This window comes from Petaurus breviceps, unplaced genomic scaffold (assembly GCF_028583685.1).
Source record: "Petaurus breviceps papuanus isolate PSGF00001 unplaced genomic scaffold, PetGlider_PUasm1.0 191, whole genome shotgun sequence".
Taxonomy (NCBI): Eukaryota; Metazoa; Chordata; class Mammalia; order Diprotodontia; family Petauridae; genus Petaurus; species Petaurus breviceps.
Window position 1 is genome coordinate 4,182,185 of NW_027185811.1, and position 24,684 is coordinate 4,206,868.

At 40.9% G+C, this 24,684-nt stretch overlaps 3 protein-coding genes across 7 annotated transcripts in view; 2 read left to right on the forward strand and 1 right to left on the reverse strand.

The window, feature by feature from the left end:
* Window positions 1-24,684, forward strand: part of KANSL2 (KAT8 regulatory NSL complex subunit 2) — a 295,431-nt gene that overhangs the window by 160,533 nt on the left and 110,214 nt on the right. The gene's annotated exons all lie outside the window — the stretch shown is intronic.
* Window positions 233-22,888, reverse strand: SPMIP11 (sperm microtubule inner protein 11). The gene is made up of 4 exons (XM_069092646.1): window positions 22,729-22,888; window positions 1,769-1,897; window positions 978-1,122; window positions 233-427 (listed from the first exon to the last, which is right to left on the reverse strand). Exons 1-4 carry the CDS (start codon window positions 22,820-22,822, stop codon window positions 379-381), a joined length of 417 nt encoding a protein of 138 aa, XP_068948747.1. The 5' UTR covers window positions 22,823-22,888; the 3' UTR covers window positions 233-378.
* The window catches only part of CCNT1 (cyclin T1), a 44,534-nt gene continuing 42,729 nt past the window's right edge, over window positions 22,880-24,684 (forward strand). For both annotated transcript variants that reach the window (XM_069092642.1, XM_069092645.1), the window contains exon 1: window positions 22,880-23,087. In XM_069092642.1, the coding sequence (XP_068948743.1) occupies window positions 22,936-23,087 (152 nt within the window). In that variant the 5' untranslated portion in view covers window positions 22,880-22,935. The remainder of the gene's footprint in view (window positions 23,088-24,684) is intronic.

Genomic DNA, 24,684 nt, shown 5'->3' on the forward strand with positions numbered 1-24,684 from the left:
CCTCCCATGATACATACATGTTCTTTCATTCCTTGAGCATGTCTCCCTCATTTGCTCTCCACTTATTCCCTGGGTCTAGGCTCTTGCCTTAGACTTCATATAACTGCTGTCTGGATAAGTCTTGGCCATAGATTTTTTTCCTCTATACAACCCCAAGACACATGCACACACCCTAGCACAAATATAAATATGCACACTATATTCCAACATGTTTTATTTTGTGCTTCTTGAATAATTCTCCAGGCCTCCCCACTCCCCCTTTCCCCCCAGTAGCCTCTCCCCCACAAAATACCCCCAGCTATTTTTATCACACCAGCTATCCATTCTGGAATACCAGCCCTTGGCACATGCCCCAGGCCTGCCTTCAGCTCCCCCAGCTCAATATAAACTGAAGAGTCGGTCATTGAGTGTCAGATGATCCACAAACCTAGGGCAGGAAGAATTAATTCAGTTTAGCCCGGTTGGGTTAGGAGGGAGGAAGGGAGAAGGGAGGTGTGAGGGTAGCTCCTGAGGCTGTACTCTATCCCGCTATATCCCCAGAGCAGCAGTAGTCCTGTCCTGTGTGTGTGACTCACTATCACTCAGGCCAAGCAGGAGAACAAGGACACATGCACACATACGCTGCAGACATGCACAGAGTGGACTGAAGGTTCATAAATGGATTTAGACTAATGAGTCATCCATCAGAGAGAGTTTTCTCTGATGCTCTTGGTAACAATTAGAGCTCCTATGTCTTCCATTCCCAAGCCTTCAGTTCATTTTCTCCTCTCTTCCCATCCCCACCCCACCTTTCTAGATTAGCTGGTAAAACTGATGGCTAGAGATGTTCTCCCTCTGCAGTACACACACACCCTCTCTACCATCCTTCCATTTTCCTCCTTTGCTCCCTTGGCTGCCCTGCCCTACTAGGAGCTCCTAGCCAGAACCAAAACTGCTCAGTCTGCTTTGTCCCCTTAGCTGATGCCTTCCATCCAAACCTGGTTATGGGGCTCTTGATAATGCAGTGCCGTGGAGTCTTCATCCATGGAGCAATGTCTTGTGGGCGAATACCACGTTCATGCGGCATCCAAAAACTGAAATTCTGGGCATCCGTCAGAGGTACTTCAAAGAGCTGATTGTGGACTAAATGTGGAGGCATGGAGAGAGTCTAAGAGAAGTGTCAGGAATCGTACCAACCACCACTTCACTCCAGCCTAGCCTGACTAGGACTTCTTCCCAGGCTTGAGAGAAATCTGAGGAGTGAATATTCAACTCTCTGATTATATTATCTGATACTTGACAGATGAATTCAATTCACTTCCCCCCCCCTGCAGTTTAATCCTACTGTTGGGTCGACTTTGAGAGAATAATATTAAGAGCAAACAATTACATAATACTTAAAAGTTTGCAAAGTACAAAATACATTTGTGTATATATGTATGTACATATATGTACATTTATAATTTGATCTTCACAAGAACCCTGTGAGGTAGGTACTACTATTCTCTCCCCTTTTATAGATAAGGAAATTGAGGCAAAGAGATTAAGTGACTTATCCAGGGTCACAAAGCTAGTACTTGAAGCAGGATTCAAATAAATCTTCCTGACTACAAGCCTGGAACTCTTATCTACTCATCACCCCACTGATTTCTACAGATTAACTCTTTTTTCTTATTTCTGGTCTCTCTTCAAAAATCCCCACCAACCTCAACTTGCTCTTTCTGTGCCTTGATTTCTTCTCAGTCATACATCCCATTTACCAATAGAGTACCCGATCAGTGGGACCCACATGTTTTTAACTGTACCCTCCGGACAGCTTTGTGGTACTTTTCATTGCTGTTCTGATGCACACAGTAATTTCCGACAGGGATGATGGGGGGCAGCTTGGTAGAAACTGACTCCTTTGGACACCTTTCCTCTGTAATGACAGCAGAAAGGCTTCTGGATCAGAATTGCAGAGTTAAGAAACCTCAGAGTTCATCTGCTCCAACCTCTACCTAAATTATGAACTTAATATAAAACATATTCAACAAATAATCATCCAGTATCTTTTAGAAGATTTCCAGTGATGAAACTCCCCACCCTCAAGGTAAGCTATTCCATTTTGAAGCAGCTCTAATTGTTAGAAAATTATTATTATTTTTATAAAGCAATTGGGGTTAAGTAACTTGCTCAAGGTTACACAGCCAGCTATTTCTGGGTGTGGTGCTAAGTATCTGAGCCTGGATTTGATCCCCAGGTCATCCCGACACTGGGGCTGGTGCTCTTACTCATTGAGCCACCTGGCCACCCCTAAGCAATTGGGGTAAGTAACTTGCTCAAGGTTACACGGCCAGGTGTTTCTGGGTGGGTGCTAAGTGTCTGAGCCTGGATTCGATCCCCAGGTCATCCTGACACTGGGGCCAGTGCTCTTACTCGCTGTGCTACCTGGCCACCTCAGTTTTTATTATTATTGAATGAAAATTTGCCCTCCTATCCTAGTTCTACTCTCTGGGGTCTAGCAAAACAAATCTTAGCAAACTAGATTTGCAAAAATAAATAAACGAATGAATAGTAATATTTATTCTCTTTTTATTTTCATGATTTGACCAACATTAATTAAATGTTAACATTTCCCTATACAATAAAAAACAAAAAGAGAATTGACCTCATATGAAACTGGGAATCTCCATTACAATTATCCTTTTTCCAAAGTTCTTCAGATGTTTGAAGACAACTCCACTTTAGTTTTCTCTTTTCCTGATTAAACATCTTTAAGTTTCTTAGCTTATACCCATCCTCATATGTGATTATGAGTACCCTTATTGTTCTGATCACCATTTTTCTGAATATATTTCAGACTGTCAATGTCTCTTTTATTTTTTTTTTATTTTTGGAGGCAATGTCTCTTTTAAAATAATGTTCTAGATGTAGTCTGATCAGGCCAGAAGGAGAAAAATTACCTCAAGTGTTCTATATACTGTACTTCTATTAATGCATTAGTTTTGGGGGAAGCCATATCATATTACTGGCTCATAGTGAGGTTGAAAGTCCACTAAAAATTATTAGGTCTTCACAAGAATTACTTCCTTATTTAATTTTTTAATATTTAACTTTTTCAAAATTCATTTAAAAATAATTTTTAATATTCTTTTTAAAAAATGTCCAAATTCTCTCTCTCCCTCCCATTTCCCCTTATTGAGAAGGTAAACAGTTTTGTATAGGCTAATACATTGCTGTCTTGCAAAACATATTTCCCTATTAGTCATGTTGTAAAAGAAAACACAGACCCAAAACTACTCTGAGGTACCACATCTTACCAGTCAGATTGGCTAAAATCACAAAACAGGAAAATGACAAATGCAGGAGAGGATGTGGGCAAATTGGAACACTAATGCATTGCTGGTGGAGTTGTGAACTGATCTAACCATTCTGGAGAGCAATCTGGAATTATGCCCAGAGGGCTATTAAATAATTTCATACCTTTTGACCCAGCAATACCACTTCTAGGGTTGTATCCCAAAGAGATCAGAGAAGTGGGAAAAAGACCCATATGCACAAAAATATTTATAGCAGCTCTTTTTGTGGTGGCAAAGAATTGGAAATTAAGGGAGTGCCCATCAATTGGGGAATGGCTGAACAAGTTGTGGTATATGCATGTTATGGAATACTATTGTGCAATAAGAAATGAGGAGCAGATGGACTTCATATTTACCTGGAGAGGCTTATACGAACTGATGCTGAGTGAGAAGAGTAGAGCCAGGAGGAATTTGTACACAATTACAGACACGTGTGATGACCAACTTTGATAAACTGGACTCTTCTCAGCAATCCAGCACCATAAGTCAACCCCAAAAGACTCATGATGGAGAGAGATGTTTACATCCAGAGAAAGAACTGAGTTTGAATCCAGATTGAAGCAAACTACCTGCTCTTTTCCTTTTTCTTGTTTGGTTTTGTTTCCTCATTCTCATTGTTCATTCCATCTGATTCTTCTTTATAACCTGACTAAAGCCTAATGTGAACGTATTTGCAGATATTATACTTGATTGTATGCTGCCATGGGGGGGGGGAGGGAAGGAGAGAAAATTTGAAGCACAATGAATTGTGGCAATGAATCTTGTAAACTAAAAGTAAACAAATTAATAAAGACCAAAAAAACAAACAAGAAAAACAAAGCTTTTAAAAGCATGCTTTGATTTACATTCAGATTCTTTTTTTTTTTAAGCAATTGGGGTTAAGTAACTTGCTCAAGGTTACACGGCCAGGTGTTTCTGGGTGGGTGCTAAGTGTCTGAGCCTGGATTCGATCCCCAGGTCATCCTGATACTGGGGCCAGTGCTCCTACTCATTGTGCTACCTGGCCACCCATATATTCAGATTCTTATCAATTCTTTTTCTGGAGGTAGATAGCATTTTTCTTCATAGATCCTTCAGAATTGTTTTGGATCACACATGAATTACTTTCTGGACATGTCCCACTTATCCATTAGGATCCTGAGCTTGTATAGTTGAATTTTTTAACCCATCTTCAGGACTTTACACTTAGTTCTATGACATTTTATTTCACTGACTTCAGTCTACCATTCTACCCATTGAACTCTTGGAAACTGACTCTCCTCTATTGTATTATCTGTATACCCCAGCCTTATGTTAAATTGAATAAGTTATGCCATCCATGCTTGAATACAAGTCACTGATAAAAAGACATTCAACCGAACAGAGCCAATGACAGAAAATACCCTGTGGGACTCCACTAGAGGTATCCTTCCTGGTTGTCATTGATCACTTGTTTTTGGATCTGTTTGTTCAATTGGTTCCAAACTACCTTCCTATACTATAGTCATCTCCCCATCTTGCCCACAAGGACATCATGAAAGACTTTATCAAACAACTTGCTGAAATTCAAATATTCTGCCAATAGCATTCTCCCTTCTACTTGTTCAGTAGCTCTGTGAAACTAAGATTTAGCAAGGCACTTCTTAAAACCATGCCAATTAGCAACCATCCATTCTAGGTTGTTGTTACTGCCTTATATAGTTTGTACTGTCCAGTTTGATTCCATTTTTGAAATTTGGGACAAAGTTTGCCTGCCTCCAGTCCTGCTATATTTCTCTTAATTACACTAAACCTGAAAAATCATTAACAAGGGAAATCAATCACATCTATATGTTCTTTTAGTGTCCTGTATGTAGTTCATCCAGGCTGGGTGATTTGAACTCATTGATAGAAACTAAATACTTCTCTTACCCTCTCCTCATTTTTTTTAGGTTTCAGACTCTATTACCCATTTCTGTTCTTTTCAGTCTGGAAAGTATTCTTTGCTTTATAGATTAGGCTTCGTGGCCCATGTGAATCCAGCTATAGGACAGCTCATCAACCAGGTTCCCTGAACAGAAGCTGAGCTAACACATTATGTCTATGCCAATGAGGGAAGGTATCCATTTTCTGGGGAGGACCTAGCCATGTAATCTGCTCTCTTTTCCTACCTCTCCCTCCAACTTTTTGAGTTGGCTCCATCACTGTTGCTGCTGCTGGGCTGCTGAGACTCATATAGACACAATTGACAAGTAAAATGCCCTGCCCATACATATACCTAAACAAATAGGTGGGGCTGGTCCAGTGCCCCCTTAAATACGTCTCCTTAGATATTTTTTCATTTCTTTCTTTTTTCAAGGTTGCTTTTGATATTAATTTTCACTAGATTTTGCCCATGAATATATGTGTGTGTATGATGTACACATATATGTATATAAAAGTTGGGCCTGGGATAGATGTAAATCATCTGATTATTTTTCATCCTCTCAAGATCAGAATTAGATATTTTCCCATTCAAATTAAACTTCTTGAGGGCAAGAACACAGCTTACTTTTGTACATCCCTTAATGCCTAGTCCAATGCTTTTCAATATACATTGAATTGAAATTTAAATTGCCCCATGTTCACTTAGGTTTGGAGGAAAATCATAAGAAAGTGGGCAGAGAATGTTCAATGAACAAAATTGTGGACAGAGATAGAGGATGTTTCAGAGTCCCCCAGGCCCTCAAACTCAATAGATTCTAACTTGGTCATCACCTTTCCCCTCAAATCTGCTTCCCCCTTCTGACCTCTCTGTGTCTGTTAATAACAGCATCATACTCTGTCACCCAAGTTCAAAACTTTGGTATCATCTTTGATTCCTTTATCCTCATTATCCAATTTCAATCAGCTGACTAGGTTGCCATTCTACATCTGAAACCCCTTCCTGTCTTATCCACTGCTATTACCGACCACCTAGATTTTTAAAAATGGAGTTCTAGTTGGTTGCCTTCTTTTTTTGTTGTTCTTTATTAATTTGTTTACTTTTAGTTTACAAGATTCATTACCACAATTCCTTGAGTTTCAAATATTCTCTCCCTCCCTTCCCCCATGGTGGCATACAATCAAGTATAGTATCTGCAAATACTTTCACATTAGGCATTAGTCAGGTTATAAAGAAGGATTGTGGTTGCCTTCTTCTAATCTATCCTTCATACCATTATTCACATAAGATTACCATCAAAATAATATTCCTAATCCATAACTAATCCATATGATCCTAATCATATCCCCCTACTGATGAAAGACATTGAGTGGCTCCCTGCTGAATAGCTCATAGGATATATGACCCAGAAGAAAACTTTAAAAGTTTAATTCTAAAGTTGTAGTATAGGAATGTAATGGAATACTATTGTGTTGTAAGAAATGATGAGCAGGTAGACTTCAGAAAAACCTAGAAAAATTTCTATGAAGTGATGCTGAGTGAAATGAGCAGAACCAAGAAAACATTGTACACAGTAAGAGCTACATTATGCAATGACTGACTTTGAAAGACTTAGCTCTTCTCAGTAATGCAAGGATCTAAGATAACTCCAAAAGACTCATGGTGGAAAATGCTGTCCACATCCAGAGAAAGAACTCTGGAGTCTGAATGCAGATGGAAGCACACTGTTTACTCTCTTTTTCTTTCATTTCATCTTTCTTGTGCTTCCTTCCATTGGTTCTAATTCTTCTTTACATCATGACTAATGTGAAAATATATTTAATATGAATACACATGTAGAGCCTATATTGGACTGCATGCTGAGAGGAAGAAAATTTAAAATTCAAAATCTTATGAAAGTGAATGTTGAAAACTAAAAATAAATAAATAATTTTAATACATTTTGTTATAAAAATAATTTTTTTAAAAGTTTAATTCTAAGTCCATCACTTTGAGATGAGAAAACTAAGGCACAGAGAAATTTTGCAAGGTTATTCAACTAATTAGTAGCAGAGCCAGGAATAGAACCTAGGTCTTTGGATTTTCAATTCAATTCTGTTTTCTAGAAAGGGAAGAAAAATGACACAAATCAAATCTGAGTCAAAAAGGAATTTAGAGATTCTATTCTCCTTCTGAGTACATGAATCCCCTCTACATTTCTAGCAAATGGTTATCCAGCCTTTACTTGAAATTCCAGGACAGAGAAATTTACTAGCTCATGAGATAGCCTGCTCTGTCTGGGGGCAATTTTATTGAAATCTGCTTCTCTGAAACTTCTACCCATCACCTTTGATTCCCTCCTTTTCAGGACCCATTGGTCTTCATTCTGACCCTTAGAAAATCCTATTCCATGCAGAAGACAAACATTCCCAATCCTTCTTAACCAATTATTACCTTTACCAGGACTCAAGTTGTTTTTGGCCAAAGGCTGGTGGTTACATGAAAGTCCTACAGATACTCTCAAAAAGAAAAGTAAGAGTCTTGTCCTTGGGGAATATATGTGGTGGTATGTAGGGGTAAAACATCTTGAATAGAATTGACACCTCTCTAAGAACATTGTTGAATGGGAGCATCTTAAGTCTTCTTTCCTAGGACTTAGGTAGTATAAAATGATCACATTTTAAATATCATGAACCAATGCAGACTTCTCCTAGCTGTATGACCCCAACAAGCAAAGGGTCTTGTACATGTATTTGTGTGTGGGGGTGGGGGGTGGAGGGGATAGTCTCCTGTGATGTCATCTCTTTGAGAACAAAGGATGAACAATGACAAGGGTTCTACATGAAGTCTCTACACAGAGAGAAGGACTTCCAAAGCAGGTCTTGTGAATTAAACCTTGTTACACATCTTTCTTAAATGTGTACCTCACCACAATTATGGTGGTCTAAGTTTCAACTTTCTCCTCCCATGGAAGCTGACTAGGTTCGTAGGAGAACATTTTGCATGAACTGCCTTTACCATGTTATCTGAGTCGCTGACCTCTGGGGACCCAAGCTGCCAATTCAAGAAGAAGATGAGGACTACAGCTATTTCTAGTCCTCTTCATCCTCACTTCTCCTTCATTTTTTTTTCAAGAAGCTAGGACAATTCACTTTTTGGTTTTCATTTTTGATTTCTTGAAATATAGCTCTGAAAAAACAGGCTTTTAAAAAGCCCATTGTGTTTTAAATGGAGCTATTTGACTCTACCTTAAAACCCAAATCACTCTGGTTTTCATGGAATGGCCAATAATAGCCTCAACCTAAACCTCTATGGCTCATTGTTTAAGCCTGGCTTAGAATGGCTTAGAATGAGTATAAATGGGAATTGTTTTCTGTTCTGGCCAGAAAACTCCGAGGGTCTTTTCCTCTCAGAGGTAAATTGAGGCATCTTTTGTCTCGCCTCTTACACAGCCCTCAAGTCATTGGATGGGCCTGGTCTCAGACCTGGGAAAGACCTTAATTTAGAAAGGCTAAGGTCACCTGCTGCATCCTCATGACCCTGGTCTTGCCACTGGACTTCAATGACTCTGGAGGAGTGAAGCTGATCACTATGCAGCTCTGCCCTACTCATAACCAATTTACATGCAAGTCACTCTCAAGATGTCCTCTTCAAGAATGAAGGAGGAGCAAGAGGGAGATACATCCTCAGCTTTCTTCTTCTATTCTGGGACAAGAGCAGCTGCAGCTATACCCTGGTCCTAACCTGTAAATCTCAGTTGCAACTTATGTATTAGGACAAGGGACTCATGGTGGAGTGGGTGAAATGGGTTGAGAACTAGCCTGAGCATCAGGCCATACTAGCCAGCTATAGTCACATAAGTGCCCAGACAAATGCTGGACACTTAATTTAGTCCTCTCCTCCTCTTGTTCCCTTGTACATAATTCAGGAATTTGCTTATACTTGAAGATCAAGCAACTTTCCAGACTAGGAATCCCAGGGTAGCCCCAACTCTCAAATATTACTGTCCCTGAGAGAAGGTATTACACTCAAGGGATTGATTAATCAAGGAATCTAATCTGTTCATCTTTATGAAGAGATGGGAGACTATTATAGTAATGTAAATATAGTAAAGGAGACTATTATAGTAATGATAGCTAACATTTCTAAAGACTTTGAGTTTCATAAAAGCTTCTATCACAGAAACCCAGTGAGGTAACTGAATGGGTGTTGCCTCAGGCAAACTGAGACTTGTTAAAGACCTTAGCTTGAAAAGACCAAGGTCCCTCACTGCATCCTGAGCCATCTCCAGTTGTCCTAATCTATATCTGGCGCTGGATCCAAATGGCTCTGGAGGATAAAGTGAGACTGGTAACTTTCTACAGCTCTCTCTCTCATTTAAATCCAATTCCCTGGAGTGTCATGGCATCACCTCCCTGATGTGATCCTGTTGGAGAATGAAAGACAAACAACAACAACATTCCCATTGTGCAGTTGAAGAAACTGAGGCTCAGAGAATTCAGGAGGAAGCTGGTAACTGAACTCAACTTAAGACAAGTAATTTTTCCATTTTGACACACTAGTTGTCATGTTCTTAGCTCAGTAAGGAAAGATCAGAGTCAAATATCATTTCCAAATGATGTCAGTCATCTTTTGATATGCTCTACTTATGGCCTCATGTAGGCCTAAGTACTAATAGGCAATTTTTTCCACTGGCTAGGAAAACCATATCTGGTGACCATTAGGCTTGACATTCTTTGCTGATCCATTGGTTCCTTTTTTCTCCTCCCTTGTTTCTTTTCTCCCTGTCTGACTTCCTCTTACCTGTCTCTTCTTCTCCTTCTCCCTTCCCCCAGACTTTCTTTTTGCTCAGAAAGGGATCCTGATATCCCAGCAAGGTTATGCCAAAGAATGCCATCCCAACTCTTCCCTGACTAGATGTGGAATAGCAAGTTTGAAGCTCTGGGTTCTGTTCTTGGTTACTATGGTGATGGCCTGGGTGATGACCAATCCTGACCAAGGAGGACAGGATTTGAAGGTCACTAAAGATAGAGTTTAGTAAACAGGCCTGGAGAAGAGGGGAATTAAATCTCTATACCTTTTCTCCTTTCTCCCTAGCCAGAGTTATCCATACTGGAGGCCTCAGAATTCAATTAAACACAATTTTTATTTATATTATTTCCTTTCCCCCTCCTTTATATTATTAGATTGGAGGATAAAAAGAGTATATTATAGATTCGTTCAATTTACAGTTGAAAGGGAATTGAAAGGTAATCTTAGACACATGATCTTGAAAGGTAACATGACAGGACAGTTAGAGTTTTAAACATAGGGTCAAGAAAATCTGGGGTTCAGATTTTGCACCTGATATGTACTAGCTGAGTGACTGGGCAAATCACTTAATTTCCCTAAGACTTGGTTTCCTCATTGGTAGTTTCTACCCCATAGATTTTTGGGGAGGTATTCAATGAGTTAGTGTTTGTCAAGTGCTTCACATACCTTAAATTGCAAGTCCCAGTGATGGACAATATGTCTGAAGGCAAGACAGCCAAATAAGGTTCATTACCAGACTGGCTAAAGAATAATCTTTTTTTCTTTCTTTTTTTTTTTTTTTTATTGATCAATCAGGGTTAAGTAACTTGCTCAAGGTTACACTGCCAGTTATTTCTGGGTGTGGTTGCTGAGTGTCTGAGCCCGGGATTCGATCTCCAGGTCGTCCCAACACTGGAGCCGGTGCTCTTACTCGCTGAGCCACCTGGCAGCCCCTAAGCAATTGGGGTTAAGTAACTTGCTCAAGGTTACATGGCCAGGTGTTTCTGGGTGGTTGCTAAGTGTCTGAGCCCGGGATTCGATCTCCAGGTTTATCTCAACACTGGAGCCGGTGCTCTTACTTGCTGTGCTACCTGGCCGCCCCAGAATAATCTTTTTTAAAAAATATATTAACTGGGGGGTGGAGTCAAGATGGCGGAGTAGAAGCAGGACCTCCGAGCAGCTCTGGCTTCTACCTTCCCCAATCAATGTAAAAAGGGGACTCTGAACAAACTTTGGAGCTGCAGAACCCACAAAATGACACAGAGAAGCTAACCTCCCGCTGAGGACAGCCCAGCAGGCCGGCAAGAATTGGCCAGCGCAATGCTCTGGGAGCCAAGCCCAGACCCGCATGAGCCAGAGGTTTTAGCCCCAGGGCAGGTCTGACCAGCTGCCAGCTGGAGGGACTCCAGATCAGCAGCACCTGTGGCCATTTCCAGAATTATCAACACATAGATGTGAAGGACAAAGTGAGATGTCAGTGCAGTGTGGACTTTGGGACCCAGTAAGTGGGAGTGTGTCAGCTTTTGCCCCTAGGGCAAGAAGCCGCTGAGCCACCAAGCATAGCCAGCACCAGGTGGCAGCTTCAGCTCCTGGCCCGCAGAGTGTAGGGGGACCAAGCAACCAGTGTGAGGGGTAATCGCTCTTTCTTTAACCTGCTTGGATCTGGATTGCAGTCTAGGGTGGAGGTCCTGGGATATGTGTCCAGCTTGCCAAAGCATGTGGAGGCCTCAGAGAAGGCACCCATCTAATACCTCCTGCAGCTGAGAAAACCCCAGCGTTTGGGACAAAAACTCCCCTGTCTGGTGGCAAAGTCCTACTGTGGCAAAAAGCTCAGGGGTCAAGTAACTGAGGGGTGACATGACCAGGCAAAGGAAACAAAGCAAACAGAAGATTCCAACATTAGACTCCTATTATGGGGACAAAAAAGAGCAAAGCATGGAACAGGAGGAAGACAGTTAAGTCAGAACTCCTGCAACAAAAGCCTCAAAGGAAAATAGGAGCTGGTTACAGACCATAAAGGAGCTTAAGAAGCAGATAAGAGAAGTGGAGGAAAAATTGGTAAGATAAATGAGAACGATGCAAGAAAATTACGAAATGAGAGTCAACAGCCTGACTGAGGAAAATAACACCTTAAAAAACAGACTAACTCAAATGGCAAAAGAGGCTCAAAAAGGCAATGAGGAGAAGAATGCCTTAAAAAGCCGAATTTACCAGATGGAAAAAAAAATCTCAAAAGCTTACTGAGGAGAATCATTGCTTCAGAATTAGATTGGAGCAAATGGAAGCTAATGACTTTCTGAGAAATCAAGATGCTGTTAAACAGATCCAAACAAGTGAAAGAATAGAAGGCAATGTGAACTATCTCATGGGAAAAACCACTGACCTGGAAAATAGATCCAGGAGAGATAATTTAAAACTTATTGGACTGGGGTGGCCAGGTAGCACAGCGAGTAAGAGCACCGGCTCCAGTGTCAGGATGACCTGGGGATCAAATCCAGGCTCAGATGCTTGGCACCACACCCAGAAATAACTGGCCGTGTAACCTTGAGCAAGTTACTTAACCCCAATTGCTTTAAAAAAAAAATTATTGGACTACCTGAAAGCCATGATCAAAGTAAGAACCTAGAAATCATCCTCCAGGAAGTTCTCAAAGAAAACTGCCCTGATGTTTTAGAACCAGAGGGCAAAATAGAGGTTGAAAGAATCCACCATTCACCTCCTGGAAAAGATCCCAAAAAGAAAACTCCTAGGAATATCATAGCTAGGTTCTGGAATTTCCAGATTAAGGAGAGAATATTACAAGCAGCCAGGAAGAAACAATTTGAATATTGTGGAAACACAATCAGGATAACCCAGGATCTGGCAGCTTCTACACTGAGGGATTGAAGGGCTTGGAATATGATATTCCAGAGGGCAAAGGAGCTGGGATTAAAACCAAGAATCACCTACCCAGCAAAACTGAGTATCATGTTTCAGGGTAAAACATGGTCATTCAGTGGAAAAGAGGACTCTCAAGCATTCTTGATGAAAAAACCAGAGTTGAATAGAAAATTTGACATCCAGATACAAGAAGCAAGAGAAGCATGAGAAGGTAAACAGGGAAAAGAAATCATAAGGAACTTATCAAATTTGAACTATTAACATTCCTACATGGAAAAACAATAATTGTAACTGATGAAACTTTTCTCAGTATGAAAATAGTTGAAGGAATAGAAATATATATATATGAGGGTATATGGGCATATGAATACATATGGGAATGTGTGTATATATGTTTACAGGTATACATAGAGGGCACAGGACCAATTTAACAGGAAGGAATGATACTTAAAAGGTGAAATTAAGAGGTGAGAGAGGAATATAATGAGAGAAGATGGGGAGAGACAGAATGGGGTAAACTATCTCATAAAGAAGAGGCAAGGGAAAATGGTTACAATGGAGGGGAAGAATAGGAAGGCAAAAGGGAATGGGTCAACCTTATTCTCCTTGAATTTGGCTTGGGGAGGGGATGAAATACACACTAAATAGGGTATCTCACCCTATAGGAGAGTAGGGGGTAAGGGGATGAGAGGGGGGATGATAGAAAGGAAGGCGGGCTGGGGGGGGGGAGGGAAGTTGGAAGCACACACTTTTGAAAAGGGACGGGATCAAAGTAGAGAATAGAACAAGTGGGAGGTGGGATAGGAGGGAGGGAAATATAGTCAGTCTTTTACAACATATCTACTATGTTATTGTTTTGCATTTGCTACACATATACAACCTATAGTGAACTGCTTATCTTCCCAGTAAGGGTGGGTGACAAGGGAGGGAAGGGAATGAATCTGGAATTCAAAGTTTTAAAATAAAATGTTTAAATATATATATTTATATATACATTTATATATACACTATTATTAATACTATTTTACATGTAATTGGGAAATAAGATATACAGACACTGGGGCATAGAGATCCACCACACCCTACTGGAAAAGTCAAAAGGGGAATGGGAGAAAATATGGGAGAGAGAAGATTGGAGGAGGGATATCCTGTGGGACTGCTATTTTGGGGCAGTGGGTAGGGGGAAAATGGGGAGAAAATTTGTAACTCAAAATCTGGCAGAAATGAATGATGCAAATCAGAAGTTAATAAAGCATCTGAAAAATGAAAAAAAAGAAAAAATATATACTAACTTTGACGGGGGGGGACAGAAGAGAGGGAAGACTGGAGGAAGGGGTAATCAGTATGCTTGCCATCTTGGGGTGGGGGTAGGGGAGAAATGGGGAGAAAATTTAGAATTGAAAATCTTGTGGAAATTAATGTTGAAAACCAAAATAAATAAAAAAAAATACTAACTTTGTGGGTGGCTAGGTAGTGCAGTGAATAGTGCACCAACTCTGGAGTCAGAAGGACCTGAGTTCAAATCTTGCCTCAGACACTTAATATTTACTAGCTGTGTGACCTTGTGCAAGTCACTTAATCCTCATTGCCCTGCCTTTCCCCCTCCAATAAGCAAAAAAAAAAAAAAAAAAAAAAAAAAAAATTTAATATGAATAAAAATTTATAGTGTTGGAGTGGCTAGGTGGCACAGTGAATAGGGCACTGGCCCTGGAGTCCGGAGGACCTGAGTTCAAATCTGACCTCAGACACTTAACACACACACACACACACACACACACACACAAAACTAGCCCCTGTGACCTTGGGTAAGTCACTTAACCACAATTGCCCTCAAAAAAAAGAAATTAAGAGAGTACACACAGAAAAAACATTACAGATTCTTTAAGTATTCAAGTAAATGAATGCCACTGTAGCAATGCCAGTATAGTCTAAAAAAGACACAGGCCTTGCTTTCTAAGAGTTTACAATCTCATAGAAGAGATGCTAAGTTCACAAATAATTGTAATAAAAGGTAGGCTAAAATAAGTGTAAAATGAGTACAGAGTGCTATGGGACAGTCAAGTGTTCTGATCCTCAAGAAATGAGTTAAAGTCCTAAGCCATGGGTAGATTAAGGACAGTTCTGGCCTCATGAACAGGCAGGGGAGACATTCAAACCGCACAGGGTACTAGGAAGGCCATATCTTCCTCCCTAGCTGACTAAAACTAAAAATTCCACAATAAGAGGTTCTTCCTTTAAAGTTTCCTTATATTGTAAACTTCTCAGCTGTCTTTTGCTACTTTTTGTATCTCCAGTGCTTTGCATAATCCCTAGTACTTAGGTGCTTAATAAATATTTACTGATTGATTGATTTAAGGGTATTTCTTCATTTAAGAGTAAATACTCTTGGGTAAAGGACCACCACAATATCCTGTTACCAATATCAATGTGCACAAGTACCATAGGAGAGTTACTAAGTATTAAGAAATTAGTAAAGCCATACATTACTTTCAACTAAGGTGATGAGAAAAAGCATCTGGGAGGAGATGACATTTTAGCTGAGTCAAAATTTGTGAACCACCTAGATTTCAAAGTTGATTGATCTGATATGGAGGTGACAACATAAGGAGAAAAATCCTTTTTTTCAAACTGCTGAGATCCCTCAAAGGAAAAGCATTCAAGCTCTGTTTAAATTAGTTAAGTAACAGGGTTTGCTAGAGGAAAATGTATAGAATGCCTGAAGACATTAAAGAGGAGGAAGAGATTGCTAAACAGACTGAGAAAGCCTTTACTAAGAGTTTACTAGGTTCTAGGCAGAGTGCTAAGTACTAAGGGATATAAATTCCAGCAAGTAAGATAATCCCTTCTCTCAAGAAGCTTATGAGCCTTATAATGGGAGTTGTTCATTCCAACTCTCTGTGATCCCATTTGAGGTTTTCTTAACAAAGATACTGTAATGGTTTGCCATTTCCTTTTCTAGCTCATTTTACAGATCAGGAAATTGAGGCAAACAGGGTTAAGTAACTTGCCCAGGGTCACACAGCTACTAAGTGTCTGAGTCCAGATTTGAATTCAGGAAGATGAGTCCTCTTGACTCTAGGCTTTCACTCTATCCACTGTTCTACCTAGCTGCCTTGTAAAGGAGGTAGACAACACATAAAAGAGAGAATGGAAAGTTGCAGGAGGTAGAGATTGCCAGGAATAGGGGAGAAGGAAGAGTAAAAAGAAGAGAATCCTGGTGAGGTGAAACATGGCTGGGGTCCTTGCCACAGAGGGCAATATTGTGTTGAAAGGCTGAGGTCACCAAACAACAACAAAAAAAGTTTACTTCCTAAGCTCTAGCAACTGTACTCTCCTTCTACCCTTTCCTATACTTTTTCAAGAAAAACCTTCTTTCAAAAGGTTACCACAGTAATGCCCTAGCCTTTAGGTATTATCATCCCTCTTCTAAAGGATGAGGGTGTATGTTTTAGAAGAAGTCATTAAGGAATGACTAGATTGATTCCATTTTTAGGAATCTGATATCTTTCAATTAAGCATAGTATAGGGGCAAAAGCCTTCTAATAAAAAGATGTGGATTAGAATCCCAACTTTGACTCCAAATAAGTGATTTAGGGCAAGATATCTAACCTTTCTGAATCTCAGTTACCTCATCTATAAAATGAGACTAGTAAAACTTTTACTACCTCATAGGGCTGTTATGAAGCTTTATAAATATCAAAGGTGTTATATAAATGTGAGTTATTTTGTTGCCTTTGGATGCACAATGAAACCCAAATTCTATTTTTTTTATGTCTTGAGGAAAAACTTAGCTCTCCTTCCAGTTAGCTAAAGTTTCCTAAATATGACAGTGTAGATGTAGTTCCTTAAGTTGTATATCTGCCAGTTGGTTATTTAACAAAGATTCTCCCTGTGGCTCTATGGTCCCAAGAAGTATCCAAATTAATGGCTGACCCCTAGTGATGGAATGCTGGGTGTGTTAACAGGAATGTCTGCTCCTAAACTCTCTGCCAAAACCTAATGAATCATCATCTTCTTCTAAAACTGACTCAAGTATGCCCTAATAAGAGAGATTAAGATTTGCTTGCAGTATTTCAAGACCGATGGCAAGGTCCAAAAAGATATGACCTTCTCTGTTAGCTTTAAGAATGTTGCCTGCACTGCAAAGATAGGTAAACATTTCCGTCTCATATTATATAACAGGGCACTATGCTATTTATCACATCACAGCTGAGGTACAAAGTAAGAAAGACCTTTGAGGGGCAGCCAGGTAGCACAGCCAGTAAGAGCACCAGCCCCAGAGTCGGGATAACCTGGGATGGAATCTGGGCTCAGACACTTAGCACCCACCCAGAAAAACCTGGCCGTGTGACCTTGAACAAGTTACTTAACCCCAATTGCTTAAAAAATAAAGTCCTTTGAAAGTACAAAAGGCATCTCCAATCTGATGACTCATGCTGTCCATTCACACCATTCTGTACTCAGATCCTCTCATCAAGGTGAATAACATGATTTAGTCTGATTTGGAGACTAGCAACATCAAATTTTATCAAGTTCAATACTGATAACCAGTATATAATGACTGGTGGAACTAAAATGGATTAAACTGGTATGATCACCAAGAGGGGGAATCATTCAGGCTCCTTCAATGTGGTACAGGGCAATGGAAATAGCTTTGCCACCAGGCTTTCAAACGTTTTTGTTACTGACATAGGTAATAAAGGTTGGATTTCTCTGCCCAGAGGAAAGGGCAATTTCTTTCAACATTGTTGAGGAAAGAGAAAATAAGTTGCAATCAAACTTCAGTAGATAAATGACTGAAGATTACAACAAAGTTTCTGTGGTCAAATAAATGTTTATAAAAAGATTCCTTGTTTACAATAGCAAAAGTAAAGTTGCTGTTAGCACAATCTAAAAACTATGATTCTTAGTATCTTTTGCCCTCTGTTATGCAATTACAATGTCATCCCTGAGGAAGACACTCAACAAACTTTATTAACCAGGTACTATGCTAAGCACTTTATACAAAGAAAGGCAAACAGTCTCTTCTTTCAGAAATACACATTTTACGCTGATAAGTAAAATGTGTTCTAGGGAGGAAATTACATGGTAGCTAAGAGTACTTTAGAAACAAGAATTTATTTACAGAGAAGTGAGAATGGAATTGTTCAGTCTACCCAAAATAAATCCAGAAATGATGGATTAGAATAGGATCGGTGACCATGTTTACTAAAAAAAAAAAAAAAGACATACATTCTAATGGCAGACACATTATCTAAATAGTTAGATACATAGAAGATGTATATAAGTAGTGAATTGAAGGTAATCTCAGAGGAGAAAGCACTAGTAGCTGGAGGGATGGGGAAAGGATTCCTAAAGGAGGGAATAAAACTGAGTCTTAAAGGAATCTAAGAGGCTGAAGTGAGAAAACAGATTACTTCAAGCTTGGGGAACAGGTATACAAAGGCACAGAGATAGGAGATGGAGCATCACCTTGGAGGAACAGCAGTATAAGAAGACTTAGAAAGGTAGGAAGAGACTTGAAGAAATGAAGAGATGCTTTAAATGCCAAAAAAAAAATGAGGTTTATATTTGATCCTGGAAGTAAACAGAGGACCATTGGAGCTCACTGAACAGTAAGGGGAGGACAGCAGGGAGTGGGAAAGGGGGAAGGAGGAGGTAACAAACTTTAAGAATATCACCTTGGCAGCTGAATGGAGAATGGTTTGGAATGGGGAGAGCCTTGAGTCAGAGAGACCAAGTGGGGAGGCTTTTGCAATGGTTCAGACAAAAGATAATAGAGGGACCTGAACTGGGGTATGGTTGTGTGAGCAGAGGGAAAGTGGAAGGGAGTCAAAAGGACTGAGGGCCTTTTTGGTATTTTCGTCTGATTTCGTGGGTCACTGGCTGGTTGGAAACGGTCTGTTGGGTGTGAACTCAAAACCTTTTCAACTTGAAAAGCACGCTTTTTGAAAAATTTCCATACCACAATGTGTGGAACCAATTCTCTGCCACCAATGAAGCATTGTTATTAGAAGTTATTATCATTAATAATGGTTATCCTCAATTCTCATCTCATCCCTTCTTAGTTTAATGTAAACATCACTTCTTAAAAACTCTTGAGTAAATTCAATTCTTCCCTCATCATTAGTTAAATAAGAATCTGAGTATCCATTGAGTAAAAAACTTTACACTGACACTTTGAAAAAAATAAAAAAGAATTTGAAGTTCTATTTTCTGTCTTTTGGGAGTTTATAATCCTAATGTGGCATACATAATTTGGGAGCAATTACCAAATAATATGTCAACAAGTACAGAATGACAAATGTGCAGTAATCTGAGTACAGAATCGAGGAAGGCTTCTTATAAAATGTTTTGAGTTGAATTTGAGTTTGAGCTGTAGACATCAGTGGCAAAGAAGAGGTGGCAGGTATCCACAGAGGAATGTGCAAAGGCAAACAGGAATTAGCAAGCCTGTGCTAGAAAAACAGATTGACTTGGCTAGAAAGGAAAGTAAAGAGAGAAATCCAACAGGTATGTGAGGTCAGCTCTGTGGCATGGTTTAGGGCAAAGGTTTTGTCAACATAGGCAGATCTCCATTGTGTTACTTTTGGACACCTTTACGCCATAAAAACTCCAAGGACTTGAAAATTCAGATATCTTCAGCAGAGAGAACTGGGCTCAATAATCCTGAAGATGGTTATACTCTTGTTAGCTGAGGTATCTTGCACAAGTCTCAACTTCCCTGAACCTCAGTTTTCATCACTGGTAAAATGGTGGTAATAATACTTTTACTATGACCTGAAAAGGTTGTTATGAAAAAAGTACTATGTAAGAGTTAGAAAAAGCTACTTACTATCCTTAATATTCAGTCCCTCAGCTTTCTCATTCAAAAATTGTTTCTTGTAAATAAGTCATTGTACTAGCTGCTATGGGGGGGGGGGAGGGGAACCTCAAATAGCTCACAGTTTAGTTCAGGAGAGAATACATACACACAAATATAACCATGCCAAATAAAAGGGCTTTTTCTAAATCCTCATCCCGGGCCTCTCGTCAGTACTGACAGTTCAGGACTCTCTACTTTCTGGACTTCCAAGGCACTGCTGACTGTTGCTTCTCCTCTTATGTGTCCAGTTGCTTCTTTGATGGGTCGTTATTAATGTCTGAGCCCCAAATGAGTTACCTTAAAGGCTCTATTCTGGGTCCTTAATTCTTCTTTCTATACTTTCTCTCAGTGATCTCATCAGCTTCCATGGGTTCAACAGTATCTCTCTGCAGATGACTCCCAGATCTATTTCTCTCTCTCTTGAACTTCAGGCCCACAAAAGCAACTGCTTATTGGTTATTTCTAAAAGGCTGCCCCACTTACATCTCAAATTCAACATGTCCAAAACAGAACTCATTATCTTTTCCCTCTTCCTAATTTCCCTATTTCTGTCAAGGACACCATTATTCTCTTATTCACCTAAGTTTGCAACCTCTTAGCCTGGCCCAGAACTTGATTGATTGATTGATTTTCAACTCCTCACTTTCTGTCACCCACCCTCCCATATCCATTCAGTTGCCAAGTCTTGTTGATTCTATCATTACATTTCTTGTGGACATTGTCTTCTCCATTCACATGGCCACTATTCTAGTTCAGGCTCTCACCACCTCTCCCCTATTGCACAAGCCTACTTATTGGTCTCCCAATCTTTCCCTTTCCTCAAATCGCTCCTTTTCCCAATCTATTCTCTACACAACTTGCAAAATAATATTCTTAAAACATAAGTCAGGTCATGTCACCCCCTCAAATCAATAAGCTCCAGTGGCTTTCCATTCATTGCCTTTATGATCAAATGCAAAATCCTGTTTGACATTTACAGACCTTCAGACTTGCCTGTCCTTTTAAGTGTAACACGCATTACCTCCTCTCATGTACTTCAGTGTGTTCCCTTCCCTGTCCCCCTTTTCAGCTAAAGATTGATCACCAGCTCTAGCTCCACCACTGTTGGAAGGAATCCAGAATTCCAGTTCCATTTAACCCCTTGTCTACTCCCAATGGTAGGTAGTAAGCCAGAACCAATGAGGCCCCCTGACCTGCACAGTAGATGTGGTTGGTCATAGCAAGTGAACTGTTAGATGGAGTAAGATGGAGGATAAATTCTAGCTCCTCTTCCCCTCCTACCACTCCTGTAGGACTTCTGAATGTACCTTAAATGTCCCTGGACCTTGCTATCTGCCCCATCATTTTATCTTTAGGACTTCTGGGCCTTTCCATGCACCCTAAAGTTGATTCTTATGTGTCATCTCATCCAGTTAGAGAATGAGCTCCTTGAAAGCAGACCTGTCTTGACTTTCCATTTGTTATTCTCAGTGCGTACACAGTGCTTGGCACATAGGAAACACTTAATAAATGCTTTTTTTCATTCATTCTGCAAGCCAAACTAGTCTTGCTTTACTTCACATGACATTCAATCTCTATGCCCAGTGTCGCTGTACAGGTTGCCAAAAAGGCCAAAGAGTTTCCCAAGCAGTTGGACACTACTTAACAGCAACAAGTTTTTGAATAGAATGGAGAAGGAACAGAAATCCTTGACTAAAGCCCATTTAAGTATTTCTGGTTGTGCAAGAAAACTGCATAGGATAATGTGAGGTGGGATAAATGTTTAATCACCAGGCTTTCTGGGGGTAAAAATAAAATAATACTCTTTCACATTCTGCATTTTTGCCATCGCTTTCTTAAGTTTATACAATTAACAAAACAATGAGGCCCAATTTATAGTTTTCCTATTTCTTAAGGTGTAAACACACTGAAATCTTAATCAGCTCTGGCTCTGGTTGGCTCCAGCACACCCCACAGTGATTTTTTTTCCTTCTCAAGGCATTTTGCTTGCCAAGTCCCTACTAGATTTTGGGTTCTATTCTTAAACCACTTTAAGTGACAAACTTCAAGAAGGCATTTGAGAACCTTGGGTCAGGCTTGTGAACTGTACCCCCGACCCCTTCAAAAAACACAGTGACACATTCCATTTGATATCAGAAAACAAATACCTTCAGATCAGGAAGAATGCATTTTCTTACTATAAACCTGCATTCATAAAAAGCAGCATACACTGTCCCCTACTACATATCACCTTGCCCTCTGCCCCAGTTGCGTTAAGAGGAAATACGTCTTAACACAAATCCCAGAATCACCCTCTCAGAATTTGTACTGTCATTACTAAAGTTCATATTTTAAAACATGACCCTACTAGCTCTGCCACTCTTTCCTCCTCTGTCATATATGCATGGGCCGCGTGGGTGACACGAGCCTGAGACCTGGAGTCCCAACCACTGGGTTCGAATCCTGGATCCACTGTGTGGATGACCCGGCTGACCAGGGGCAAGCCACATTTCACCGAGAAGAGTTGGACCTTATGATTCCTAAAGCCACTTTCTAGGTCTCAATCCTACAATCCAGGAGGAGATGACCTTGGCCCGGCCCGGCCCGGCCCGGCCCGGCCCGGCCCTTCTTAGCATTGGACCCACCGCCCTCTTCTAAAGAACGTGGCTTCCACGTCCCTTTAAGCACCTTCGTGCAAAAACACCCAGGAAAGGGCGGGGTCGTCTTCGCAGGTCCACCAGCTAGCCTTGAACTTGCAGTGGAAAACCACTAAGAATAATTAATAATCATCCAGCTAATTCTGACGCTCGCTAGTTCCCTCCCTCCCTCCCACATCCGCCTCATTTCCAGCAAAGAAAAACTCCACCCTGGCTCCCCACCCCGGCCCAGGCAAGGCGCGAGCGCGCCACAACCGTCGCTCCTCCCCTAATCCTTTCTCGCGCTGAGACCCCAGGCGGGGTCTCCTAACAACTAACCAGTAAACACCACCTCCCCCGGACCTGCGCCCTAGAACCAGCCAATCCGCGCGAGGTTACCTCCCTGGTCCGAGGTCAAGGTGAAACTCTCTGCGGAAGTACCCGCCTCTCGCCTCGCCCCTAACTCCTTGCGGGGCCCACGGGGCCGCGGCATCGGATGTGTGTCACCGTGCGCTTCGCCGTCTCCCAGCGGATGTACGTCGCTGCGCAGTTGACGCCGGGACGTACCTGCCGCTGCTGCCGTCGCCACCGCCTGGGTGAACCACTATGGAGGGAGCTTCGGCCAAGCGCTGGTACTTCACCCGGGAACAGCTGGAAAAGAGCCCGTCCCGTCGCGCCGGCATCGACCCGGACAAAGAACTCTATTGCCGGCAACAAGCAGCTAATCTGCTTCAGGACATGGGGCAGCGTCTCAACGTGTATCCTTACCACCGCGGCCTAGGCCTCGGGATCGCTCTGCTGGGCCTCGGGTTCTGGGTTCGGTCAGGGACGGAGGAACTTGGAGACTGAGAGCGGGGCGTAGCGGCTCTTTCTTTTCGGAGTTCAGGGGCCGCTGAGTGGGCCCAGGATGCCAGCATGGGGAGCATTAGGACACTGTTTCCGTTGGGGGAGGTGAAGTGGAGGCATTTCCCGCTCCTCGGCCGCCGGCCATCTACTTTTGTCAGCGCAGTGCGTGCAGTTACCAGACCCAGTGTCTTTTCCTGGCTCTGTGTTAGCCTTTTTCCTGACAGTTTTTTTTTTTTAACGGCCTTCCCGCACTCGGCCTTGGAGAATTGACCTGCTTCTACTCCGAGGAGGGGGGAGGGGGGATAGGAGAAAGGATTTTCCAAAGCTTCAGCTGCCTTCTCCCTTTTGTTGAAGACGTGTTGAAGGGTGAGGCAGGGAGAATGGATTGTGAAGTAGAATTGTTAAACAGGAATTGCTGACATTGGTTGCCCGGAATTTATGCCCCAAGTGCTTTAGGTAGTGACCTGGCTGTAAAAACACTGGGATGGCCTGAATTGACCTTTTCTCATTTTGTCACTGTGCCTACACCATTTCTAATAGTAGAAATGATCAAAATTCCTTTATAACTGAGTTAGTGATGATCCTCATTTGAATTCAAGGCCAGTTCTGGACTAACATTTTGGAGAATGTTTGTTGGCTTTAAAATTTTTTGTTTACTCTTTTATTAATGTTATAGAAGAATTAAGGATCCTGAGTTTGGATTAAAGCTATTATCTAGGGGTGGCTAGGTGGCTCAGTGAATAGAGCACTGGCCCTGGAGTCAGGAGGACCTGAGTTCAAAACTCAGCTCAGACACTTACCACTTACTAACCATGTGACCTTGGGCAAGTCACTTAAACGCCAATTGCCCTGCCCTCCAAAAATAAATAAATAAAACTGTTACTTATACCAAATTCTTTTTTGTCTACTGGCACAGACTGATAGATTTGTACTTGATGATCTAGGGTGTAGGTTCTTAACCTGAGATAGATTTCTAGGGGGTCTGAATGAAAAAAAAAAAAAAGTAAATCTTTATTTTCCATTAAAGTGGATAAAGAACTTATGCTGGACTAAAGGAAACCTGATTTCAAATTCAGCCTCAGGTGCTTGGGAAAGACAGCAAGGATACAAAGAACTTGCTCTCAAGGAGTTTGACATCTAGTAGGGGGATTTGTGCTTTTGTTATAAGGTTTTGAACTACGTAACTATAAGGTCTTTTTGTTCTAACATGTAATTTTAGTGGAGGAGGTAAAATAAATACAGTCAACAACTGCTTCTTGTTTAGATGCAGAAATTTTTTATCTAAATTAACTATTGATAATCATTGGGAGCATTCTTTTGTTTTGGATCAAGCTATCCTCGTTGATGTAAAAATGGTACAGTTATAAGCACCTAAAAAACTTATTGTTTAGGATATTAGACATTTCAGTATGAAAAATTTTCTCCCATTGTAGGGTAGTATATCATAATGGTCAAATGAATGAGACGCACAAAGTAATGGTTGTCAAAAATTGTAGGAAGGAGAGATGT